This window comes from Alligator sinensis, unplaced genomic scaffold (genome assembly GCF_000455745.1).
Source record: "Alligator sinensis unplaced genomic scaffold, ASM45574v1 scaffold295_1, whole genome shotgun sequence".
NCBI classification, from domain to species: Eukaryota; Metazoa; Chordata; order Crocodylia; family Alligatoridae; genus Alligator; species Alligator sinensis.
In genome coordinates, this window is record NW_005842754.1 from 98,208 (window position 1) to 110,448 (window position 12,241).

At 52.1% G+C, this 12,241-nt stretch overlaps 1 protein-coding gene across 8 annotated transcripts in view; it reads right to left on the reverse strand.

The window, feature by feature from the left end:
• SMTN (smoothelin) overlaps positions 1 to 12,241 on the reverse strand; it is a 94,058-nt gene that overhangs the window by 14,547 nt on the left and 67,270 nt on the right. For all 8 annotated transcript variants that reach the window (XM_025216618.1, XM_025216623.1, XM_025216622.1 and 5 more), the window contains one exon: positions 2,315 to 2,473. In XM_025216618.1, the coding sequence (XP_025072403.1) occupies positions 2,315 to 2,473 (159 nt within the window). The remainder of the gene's footprint in view (positions 1 to 2,314; positions 2,474 to 12,241) is intronic.

Below are 12,241 nucleotides of genomic sequence, written 5' to 3' on the forward strand. Positions count from 1 at the left end.
GGTGACCCCAGCATTCATCCCTGCCTGTGGCAGGGGGTCAGGCTAGATGATCTGTTCAGGTCCCTCCTGACCCTAGCTACTATGAAGTCACCTCTCAGTCTTCTCTTACTCAAACTGAATAGGCCCAGTTCTGGGAGTCTCTCCTGATAAGACCTATCCCTCCAAACCCCTTATATGGGTGGCCCTTCTTTGTAGCCTCTCAAGCTTATCCACATCCTTCCTGAAGTGTGGTGCTCAGAACTGGACACAGTGCTCCAGCTGTGACATTACCGATGCCGAATAGAGAGGGAGAAGCAAAGCATCCCCCTGAATTTACTGGCAACACATCAGCCAGAGCTGTATTTGGCTCATGTTCATCTTCCAGTTGACTGTGACCCCCAGGTCCCATTCAGATGCTGTGCCAGCCAGTGAACCACCACCCATCGTGTAGTTATGGTGAAGGTTCTTCCTACCCAGATGACGAACCTGCACTTCTCTCTCTGTTAAACCTCATCTGATTCTGCTCCACCCATAAAACCAGTCTGTCAAGGTCACTCCTGGATCCTTACCCTATTCTCTGATGTGCCCGCATTTCCCCACAGCTTAGTATCATCTGCAAACTTAAGAACTGTCCAGCTGCTGGTCACAGAGGGCCTCTCCAACTAATATCCTGAGTTTGCCAAAGTCTGCCCTTCTGAAGTCTAGGACTTCTGTTCTACTAACTGATTTCCCAGCCTTTTGGTGGATGGTGAACCTAATCATATCATGATCCCTGTCTCCCAGAGTACCTCCAATCCTCAGGTCGCCTATCATGTCCTCCCCCTTTGGTCAGCACTAAATCCAGGGTGGCCTTACCCCTAATAGGCCCTTCCACAACCTGTCAGGAACAAATTGTCTGTAGCTGCAAAGACATTAGCTCACATGCTGGAGCTGGCCAAATGGTCCTCCCAGAAAATGTTAGGGTAGTTGAAGTCACCCATGACAATCATGTCTTTAGTGCCAGCTGCTTCAGTCAGTTCCCCAGAGAATGCCTGATTGCTCTCCTCTTCTTGGGAGGGAGGCCTGTAGTAGACTCCCACCATCAGGTCTCTCTCTCCTGATCTCCCTTGTATCTTGACCCAGAGGGTCTCAAGAGACCCTTTCTTGCTATCAAACATGACCTGCAGGGAGGAGTACTGATCTTTCACATAGAGGGTCACACCTCCTCCCTTCTTCCCAACCCGATCCTTTCTATAAAGCCTATAGCCCTCAATATCTACTGCCCCATAATACGTGTTGCCCCACTAGGTCTCCATCAACCCAATGATGGCAAATTCCTTGTCTACCAGGAGTGCCAGTGCTTCCTGTTTATTTCCCATGCTTCTGGTGTTCCCATAAAGACACCTGAGTTCTCCCCTAGTCACCTCAGGTTTTCTGTCACTTGTCACTCTGCCAGTATCTCAGGACGTTAGTACCTATCTGGGGGTCCACTACGTGAATGCCCTCTCTTGTGTCATCGTGGCCAGAGGATCCATGTACAGCAGTAAAATGGAGTAAAATGCTTTCCTGATCCTTCTTGATCCCAAATGTGGCAACTGGTCTGATCCTGAATGGAGCAGCAAGACACCCTAGCCAGGAATCTCTGTTTTTTTAGGTCTCAATCTAAATCCCCAGTCTTGGCTGCAGCCAACACCCAATGCTTCTGAGGAAGGGGAAAACAAAACCTTGACACCTGTAGCAGCAGCAACAGCAAATATTCCTTACCAGAACTAGGCTCAGAAGTGTCAGAACACCCTCCATTCTGTTCTGCCATCTGGGGACCCCACACATCAAAACTCCCCTTTCCACCCTCTAATCTTCTCCATAAATTTATTCCAACCCTTTTCATCTTTTTCTATAATTAAGCCAGTTGTGGAGCTCTGCTTCATTCTCCTGCTACTAAGCATGGTCCTTTCCAATTTCCATTTGCTCTGTGCTGGAGAACTCTTCTCATGATATCTGAGTAACGCATGTGTGGTGGTCTCCCCACTACCACTCTAGATTCCTTCTGCATCTCACCTCCCAGCTACTCCTGACCCCTCTGCATCCCATCCCAACCCAGCCATCCCAGGTTCTTCTGCACCCCATATCCAAACCACACTCCGCTGCAACCTAATCTCTACCTCCTTCATCCCATCCCCTCTCCTGTGCCTTCACATACCCAACTCCAATCATATTACACTCTTAGAATCTCCCCAAGATGGAGGTATACCCCTAACCCCACATAGCAGAGACCCAGAGCCTTTGCCAGCAGGCAGCACAGGTCAGGCACAGCATCATTTAGTTTGGGAGAAAGCACTGATCAGGTGCTATGTACCATCTTATCCAATATGTCTTCATCCTCAATTCTGCTCAGTTCTTCAGCACTCAGCTTGCTCCTTTTGTCCAGCTCCTTCACCTGAGCCTTCTCTATCCCATTGGACAGCTCTGGTTTCTTCCCCATCACCTGGGGCTGCTCCACCAGCTCAGGGTCCATCTGCAATGAGAAAAGATGGGTAGTAGAGCAGCTCTTTCAGTTTTACAGCCTCCTGTGCTGCCAGGGTCCATAAAGTACTGGACAAAGCACAGATGCTGGTAGCACACACCCTGCCCCACAGCACATGAGGCCCTGAGGTTCGAAGACCCTGCAAAACACCAAAACTGCCCAAGACTGATGCAAGACAATAAATTAAGCAACACAGCTCTGAAAAAAAGATGTGGCAAATCACATTCACTAGCGTTCAGGGCCTTGGCTTTCCCGCTTACATGACACAGCAGCGTCAGAACCACTGTAAGCCTGGCACTATGCTGTGGCATATTAGTTCAGGAATAACAAGGGAGCAGAGCACCACCTACCAAGTGCTTTTTCCTACCCCCACCCCCCTTCCTAACAACTCCAAAGAAATTCCTCCAGTCACAACTGGGGGGAGGGCGGGGAAAGAATTTCCAGCCACAATCTCTACCATTCTCCCAGCCTTTCCTCTCAGATCCCAAAAGTGCCCTACGAACACTGAGAAGAACTCAACTGGGAATCACTTGGGACCATCTACATGCCTCCAGAAGGAATGAAAGTAGAGTCACAACCTGCCCAAGGCTGACAGCACAGCTGGGAACACAACCTAGGAGTCCTGACTTGTAGTTTTGTGCCTCAACCATGGAACCATATTCAGCTACCTAGAAACATTAGGACAATGTCACCTCACATGAGATGTCATGGCAGATAGGTAGGTGTTACCCCTGCTGAGAGAAGGGGGGCTTCTCTGCACTCATATCCATCTATTCTTCACCCCAAAGAGCACAATGGTCCCTGAGAGAGAAATAGAAAAGCCAAGTGATAGGCTGCGTCACTCAGCTGCAGCTACAGCATGAATGTGAGGACCAACCAGCCCGGCAAAAGCTTACAGTATAAAACATGTGCCAGGTAGCCATACTACTCCCGGTAAGGAGGGGGCCTGCAGCTGGGGCCAGTCAGGCCCACTGTTCATCAGTACAACTGTCCAGGGCTGCAGAAGACAGGGCCCACTGCCCCCTGGCTGAGGAGCCATTGGCATGGAACTGGAGAGGTCAGTGTGCACCACTAGCCCCAGCAAAGGATTTCTAAGGAGATTAAAGAGCTTATCAGAAAGAGGATCCTGTGCTAGGGATCAGGAGCCACCCTGGCATCTCTGCAGAGGAACTAGGCCAGCCCAGCCTCCTCCAGGATGATCATTGATCACTGCAGTGCCAGTTCTCTGTCAACATGACCCCCAAACAATGTATGCCAGGCAGCCAGCCAGGCCCAAAATAGCACCACAAAGGACTTGGGGGGTGGGGGGGAGATAAGGGCAGGGGAGTAGGAAGGAGCAAACTACCAGCAGTGGGGAGGCTCCATTCATATGCTCCAGAGGCCACCTCTGTTCCCCAGGGCACTTCCCATAAGTGAAAAGTCTGGGTGTTGCTGAGTTAAGCTCCCCTTGCCTGCTCCAGCAATGGCTCGGTCTTGGCAGTGGGACAGGACTTCCCTTGCAGAAGCCCCCCTGCTAGCCCAAGGTGCCACGTGGAGATGACAGTGGTAGGGCTGCAACCTTGGAAGCGCAGGGTGATGCACAGGTCTGACACTGAACCCAGCAACTCTCTCATTCTCTTTTGGCCCAGTCTGTGCTGCCAAGTGTGTGTGATATGCTGGCAGCATGGTGTCTCCAGGGGACAGTGAGGTCCCTCATTTGGCTGAACAGCCTGCTGGGAAAGGATTAGCTTGGCTTATGGTACCAGGAGACCAAGTGTCAGGATTTCTCAGCAGCCCTAGGGACAAATTATCAGTTCCCTTTACAAGAAGTGGGTGAGGAATCTGAACCAATGCCAATAACGGGAGCCAGAGGAATGCAGGCAAATGCCTGTCCTACCATTAATGTGCAGAAGTCTTATTAATACTTATATTAAAGCTGACTATCCTATACTTGGGGACAAGCACACATGTAGCATCCAGGGCAAGGTCCCACTCACACTGACCCAGCCCAGAGAGACTCTGACTACACAAAGCACCCCAGCCCCTGCAGGGGAGCACAGCTCCACAGCGGAGGGACTGGGCCAAAGCCAATGTAAAGAAACCCAGGACAGCTGTCACCAAAGCCCACCCACCCACCCCACATACACAGAGGCAGCAATGCCCCAGCACAACAGGCTGCTGGTGGCATGTTAGGAATGCATAGTGGACAGTCTGGATTGGCTCTGGGGAATGGCAGCTCTGGCTGGCACCGTTTTCCCCAGCAACAGGCTATAATCTTCTGTACCAACCTCACTATTCCCCCATGTCACTGTGCTTGCTGGGGCCAGAAGCAGCCTTCCACCCCTCAGGAACAGCTGTTCCTCACTCAGGGATCTAGGCTCAATGTCAACAGAAGGTACATGCCCTTGTTTGCCTCACATTAGGGTAGTCAGGGACATAGGCCCTGAAGGGGAGAGGGGACATGAGATCCCAGCAAAAGGTGTTCAGAGCAGATTCATGGATTAGTTAGTGGTGCTTGGAGAAGGGAGGAGCCCAGTGCTTTGCAGGAGCTGACCAGAGCATATAACAAGGGCAGGCTGGAGACACACTCCCTCCCCTAGCTCTATGCCCCAACCATGACTGCCCTTCCCCTACAATGGGGAACACAGCGCAGCCACCCACCAACCCTCCGATGACCTTCAGGGAAACCCCAGTTGTGAGAACTGGCCTGGTAACCTGTTCCCCTTCTCTGTGCCAATCTGTCCCTGCCCATTCCCTAGAGCCTGCAGACTCACAAAGCTGTTGCTCCTGGAAAGATGCACGGAGGGCCTGCGAGTGCTGGAAAAGGTGGGTGGGTGTGCCACAGGGCAGCTTGGTTCCTCAGTGCCTGCGAAGTCGGCACAGGGATCCTGTGACTCCAGGAAGAGGGTGCTGAGGTCCTTCTCCTCCAGCTCCTGAACTCCCAACCACATGGTGAGTTTCTCTAGCTGCTGGCTGAGGCGTGCCTGCTCTGCCTGCAGCACCAGGTGCTCTTCCTTCAGGTCATTGAGAGCTCTGGCCAGGGGCTGCACCTGCTGCAAGGCCTCCTCCAGGCGCTTCTCCACTGCCAGCTGAAATTCCTGCAGGTCCAGCTGGATCTCCTTCAGTCCTGCCACCTTTGCATTGTCTAGGCTGACTCCAGGCATGGTGCTGGCGAGGTTGAGGCGCAAGAACAGCAGAACCCTCCCGGCCCTCAGTGGGCTCCCAGGCACTGAGATACAAACAGCACAGCCAGGCAACTCTCAATACCAGGTTCAGAGCCACTCTGTAAACTCCCAGCCCCTCAGAGCTGATCTTACCCCTTTTATAGGGGCTCAAATGGCTCTGTCCCTCCCCTGCAGCAGAAGGCTGGGCTAAGCCTGCTGCAGGGCTTGGGATTCATGCCCAGCTATTCTTATCACGTAGGGATGGGGGCTCCCAGATACAGTGAAGGGACATCCCAGGAGCTCGGTGGGGGAGGTGCTGACACTTTGGATAGTTCCCAGCCCAGGCTGGGCAGTGACAGAGCCAAGCCAAATGGCTCGCTAAAGGGGTTTTCTCTGGGACATGCAACCTAACATGGGACAAGAACTAAACAGGTTCCTTATGTGAACACGTCCCACCCACTCACCCCAGGGTTTTGAGTCCCCCATGCTGCTCCTTGGGGATGCGCCTTCACTGCTAAGGTGTTACAGTTGCTGTTTGAGTGCGCTGATCAAAGCGCGGGCTCAGGCAAGCTATCCAAAGCACTTCGAATGCGCTTTGGACAGCTTCACTTACAGTTAGAAGAGGGGTGGGGGAGCGGGAGGGAAGACTGACATGTGTAGGTGGTCAGTGAGAAGGATTTCTCCCTGGCTGCCTTTCCAATGACAAGGTGGGACTAGAAACAGCATAAAAGCCTCTGTTTGGAGACATGCTGTGTCTTTCCCCAGCTTGTTCCCTGTCAGCAACTGTGTGACAGAGGAATGCTCAGACTGAGGCATTGTGGCATCCTGGCTCAGTACTTGTTGAACTTGCCTGCTCCTTTTTCTTGTTACAAAGGAGTGGGTAGGATTTAGCTTAGCTTAGCTATTCTATTCAATTATTATTAGTATTACTATTCAATTTATTTCTTTGAATTTATATTTGCTCTTTTTTTTGGGAAACGTTGAAAAAAGAAAGGTGTGTTTTCCCTGCCAGTGTGATCTATCACTGTGCAGGTAGGCACAGATTGCTTGCACGCACACACACAGATACACAGACAATATAGAGAAAAATCAGATATTCATAGCAGAAGAAGACAGACAGACAGAGAGCACACAATTTTTACGTAACCCTTAACACTGAAGCAAACAATCAAAGAGGCCAGTGCATGCACGCAACAGAGGGAATAAAATGCATAATACAAAAGGATTCGCACACACAGAGACCTTTTGCAACACAGGAAAGATCAATATGAAGCGTGCTGGAAAGGCAGGTGCCAGGTCTTCTGGCAGGGGAGGGAGAGGGGGAGAGCTAGAGCTGCAAGCCTCCCCCAAACACAGACACATTCTATTCCCGAGCAGCCACGACATCGGTGCTGCCAGTGGAAGGCAGGAGGGGGGGGCAGTGTCTGGCACCTGCACCACCTCCCCTCAGTCCAGAAGTGGGCACCAGCAATGGAATCACTGTCTCCTGCACCCCAAGTTCAGCTCTCAGCGTGAGCCTCCCACTGCCAGAGGAGGAGCTGGAGCTGGAATCAGGGATGCTGAGCGCACTGGCTCAAGCAATTCTGGGGACTAAGGGGGAATCACAGTTTGTGCTCCACACCCCTCACGTTTTCCCTAGACCCAGGTCTCCTCCGGAAAGCAGCACCTTGGAGGAGAGGCTGAGGTTGTGGAGGCAAGTGGCTCAGCTGAAGCAGCTCCTCTTGCTGCTCAGCCTCCCTGCTGACAAGGGGGAAAAGGCAGGATCCTTGCCCTCAACCCAGAAGCAGGGGAGTAGTGTAGTGTGGGAGCATTTTGAGGTGGCAGATGATCCCAGGTTTGCCACAGCAATGCTGCTGCATCTGAGGAGGCATCACCCCCTTGCCCTTCTTCCTGCTCAGCCTGGCACCAGTGCAAGTGTGCTGAAAGGGAAGTCCCCCACTTGCTCCAAAGCCCCCTTCCCCTCAAAGCAGAGGCAGGCCACCCTGGGCCAGTGGGGGAAAGGTGGACAGAAAGTGGGGCACATTCCCAAGGCGAACAAGATCACCCAGAGCACTGGGGAGATGCTTGCTCTGGATAGCCAGCCCTTCTCCCTAGTTAAGCGGCCAGGGTTCAGGCAGTTCATAGCACTTCTGGCCCCATTTTACAAAGTGCCCGCACGCACCACCTTTAGCAGGGCGGTGGTGCCCTCCCTGCATGAGGCATGCAGGGAGTACTTGAGGGAGGAGCTGTGCAAGGCAGGGCCGCAGGTAGCCTTTCACTTCACCTCCAACATCTGGAGCACCCGGGGTGACGATCATGCCTACCTCTCCCTCATGGGGCACTGGTGCGATCAGTCAGGCCATCGGTGGGCTCTACTGCAAGCCGAGGTGCTGGATGAGTCCCACACAGCAAGGGAGATCATGGGGGCAATGAATTGCATGGTGCAGGGGTGGCTCATTGGGCAGGCCAAGCTCACCCGTGGGTTCATGGTCACCGACAATGGGGCCAATATGGTGAAGGCTGTCCGTGATGCCAACTTTGTTGGCATCCGCTGTGTGGCACACAGGCTGCACCTAATAGTGAGGGATGCCTTGGAGGAGGACAGGGCTGCTGGTGACGGCGCTGCCACCACTACTGCTACAAGCCAGCTGATTTTGAAATGCAGGAAGGTGGCAGGCTACTTCCACCGCAGCATCAAGGGGGGCAAGATGCTGCAGGAGAAACAGGCAGAGCTGAGCATCCTGCAACACAGAATCATACAGGATGTGGAGACTCGCTGGAGCTCCACATCCCTGATGCTCGAGAGGTTGGTGGAGTAACAGAAGGCCATCCATGACATGGCCTTGCTTGGGGAGACTGGGATCAGCGCCCCTGTGAACAGAGCTAAGTGGGATACCATCTCCCAGATCTTGGTGGTCCTCAAGCCCTTCCTCGAGGCCACTGAGACCCTTAGCGCTGGCGATGGCCTCCTCAGCCAGGTGATCCCCCTAGTGAGGGAACTGGAGAACCAAATGAAGAAGTTCCAAGGGATCAATGTTCCTGGTTGGGGCATGCCGCTGTCACCAGACGTGCAGGCACTGGTGAGGCGGCTGAAGGAGGGCATCAGGAGATGGCTGGATCCTTTGCAGTCCAGTACGGTCCACATGATGGCAGGCATGTGTGACCCAAGGGTGAAGGGGAGCATGTGAACTGGCAGCCCCTTTGACAGGCCTGACACTTGCTGGTTGCAGTGCAGTTGTGAGGCTCCCGGTGAGCTCAGCTTAGCTGCCCGGGATGCCAGCTTTAGGGTTGAAAACCCCATTTGTCAGGCTGAGGAAGTACCTGCAGTTGGTCCTGGATGGAAGGAATAGTAAGGAAGCCAAAGGCTGGCCTGGCCCACAATGCAGGCAAGAAAGCCAGTCAGTGAAAATGGAAATGGAGGTGTTGGGGGGAAGGGACACGCTGGGGTGGCGGGGTAGGGGGGAAGGGGGATGTAGCAACACAGGTAAAAGTGCAGAGGTGCCTGGGGTGTCAAATGTCCGGCAGGTCGCAGTGTGCCAGAACTCCACTGTGTATATTGAGTCCATGAGTTTCTGTACCTACTACCTAGGAGGCTGATGAAGTGCAGTTCATAAGCCCAGCTCTGAAAAGTGGTTTGCATTGTAATTTGTTCCCTCTCAGGATCAGGCCTGAGGGACAGAAGGCAGAGTGTTTTGTTGGTGAGGAATGTGCCCCCACAGGTAGTTGGGTTTTATTGTTTTTGATAGATTCCAGTGTGCAGGCACCTCTGCACTTTTACCTGCACTGCTACATCCCCCTTTCCCCCCTAGCCTCCACCCCAGCCTGTCCCTCCCTCTGTGCCCCAAGACAGACGTAGTCGCCCAAGCACCCACCCACATCACGAGTTTTGCTTGTCTGCAGCTTGAGGTGCAGTTCCCCCCAAACCCCTGCACCAATCTTTTTGAAACTTGGCAGGCTTTGTGGCCTGAGCAGGGGCCACTACCTCTGCAGTTTGCAGCCTGCTGCACCTTAACACACGCAGGTCATTTGTGTCACGAGTTTTGCCTGTCAGCAGCCTGAGATGCAGTTCCCCTCAAACCCCTGCACCGATCTTCCTGAAACTTGGCATGCTTTGTGGCCTCACCAGGAGCTACCATCCCTGCAGTTTTCAGCCCCCTGTGGTGTAACACATAGACGTGACAGGAGTTTTGCTTTCAAAAATTTGGGGTGCAGTTCCCTCCAAACCCCTAAACCTATCTTCTTGAAACTTGGCTGGCTTCATGCTCTCAGCAGAGGCTATCACCCCTACAACCTGCACCCAAATCATAGATAAAACAACAAAGTAATAGATATTTCATTGATCCCCAATTACAGCCTATAGCTTGATCTCCAAAGTGGCTCCGAAGCTTCGGAGCCGTTTCAGCCAGATCGAAGCGGCAAACCGATCTGAAGCAGCCGGATCGGATCACTGCCAACTTGCATAGGCCTAACCCAGATACCAGGACTGATGACTTAGCCTCTGCTTTCTGTTGGGGGAGCCCAGAGAAAGTGAAGCTAAGGATTAACAACGCAGGAGCGGGGGTAGTGTGTCTTTGCCTAATAATCTAAGTGAAGTATTTACCTGAGTGGTTCAAAGTCTGGCTATAAAAAGGTTTGGTGTACGTAACCTCTGTAATAGCTGACCATTTAAGAAAGAAGAGCCTGTTTTGCATGAGAGAGAGCATGAATTTGTGAATCTGTGGTCCAGTGGCCAGAGTTATGAAGCAATGCCAACTTAATATCATTGTGTTCCTGTGGTACTCTGGTATATATGTTAATATAACTTTTCTTTTTTACTGTTATATTCTGTTCTATGATTTATATTCTATTATAACTAACAATATGCTTACATTTAGTTTAATATATTCCTGTGCATGTGTTTACTTTGTGCAAACTCTCACATACAGACCAGCAGATATCCAGCCTAAGCTTTAACTCTTAGGTTACTTGGCAAAACCTTGTGGTTCTTAACCACTCCTTTCACCTGAGTATTTTAATTAGTTGTCTGCCCACCCCAATATAAATTCATCTGTGGACTCTAGTTAAAATATCGACGTGTTAACACTTCCACGTTCCTGCAATCTGTGCCAATCTGACCTGGGGGAAAATTCCTTCCTATTCCCAAATCTGATGATTGGTCTCATCCTGAGCAGAAGAGCAGGACCCTTCAGGCAGAAACCTCTCAGGAACCTATCTATGTACCAGCAAAAGCAACAATGCACCCCAATCAAAACTGCCAATTCTAGCTGCAACTCAACTCTACCCTGTCTTCAAAGTAGGGAACAAAACAAAAGAAAAAACCTGGAACTAAAAAACCATTTATGAGGGGAAAATTGATCCTTTCCTGGCCCCTACAAATGGAGCTATCTTCCCCTCACTCCTCCATACAGTCTCCAAGGAGTTTCATTAGGCAGTGTCCACATGCTCCACAGATATGTTTAAGGGGCAGTAGGAGCTAGCGGGTGTTCTCTGCGTGGCATCACCCCTTGAAACCTTTGCTATTAACTTCGGACCTGCACTCCCTTTCCTATGTTTCCATCTGTTGTCCCAAGCATTAGTTACTGTGTACTCAGCAGCCTCTCTCTAACTGAGGGAGACTTAGGTTAGGGGTAGGCAATTATTTCAGTTGGAGGGCCACTTAATGAGTTTTGGAGAGCTGTCAAGGGCCACACACATAAAATATCTCAGAAGATATCATTTTAACAAACTAGAGATTAAAAAAAAATCATAAACTAAAAATCAAACATCTACTATCAAATATTTTAATTTTATTTCAAAAAATCTTTTTGTCTTATTTTTTTTGAATAGTGTATATAGAGGTGATTGTATAACAGCTCAAAATAAAGTCTCTCTCTGGTATATTGTGTGTGAGCGGGGGCTGTGTGTGTAGGGGGCTTGGGGTGGTGTTTGTGTGGGGTGGGGGGTGTGTGCGTATGTGTGGGGGGGGACTGTCCACACACTAGGTCCTAGGAGCCAGCTGGGGATGGGAGAAGGGAAGGAGGTTGTGGGAAGGGCAGGGGGAGCATGCAGCAGAGCTCACTTGGGCAGGGCAGTGCTGGTGCGTTCTGCACCCGCCCGCCCCAGTCGGGTCTGAGGCTGCCCCCGTGGCGCTCCACACGGGGCCGAGCCCTGCCCACTCCCACCTGGAAAAGCCTGTGCCATGCTCCTGTCCTGTACCCACTAACGACACCACTCTGGCCATGGCACCAGCCCCAGTGCTGGCCTCAGCCAGCATGCACAGCTTCCCAACAGAGCTGCTCCTGCTGCTACTGCTGCTCAGGTACTACTTGGCTCCTCCTGCCTCCAGTGGATCCACTTCCTCCTTCTGCCCCTGCTGCACCACTCCAGGGGGAGCTGCAGATGGGTGGCTTCTGCCCCAGCACATGAGGCTCCAGCTGCCTTCCACCTACTTGGCTGCCTGTAGGTGGCTGCACATCACACTGGGTGGGCAGAGGGGATGGAAGGAGGCTTGGAGCTGGAGCCCCACGCACTGGGGCGGGAGCTGCCCCCACCTGAAGTGGCACAGCTTTCTCCAGCCTAGAGCAGTGCAGCAGGGGCAGGAAGAGAAGGAACTGCTGGAGGCAGCGGGAGCCAAGCAGTAACAGAGGGACTGGGGGCC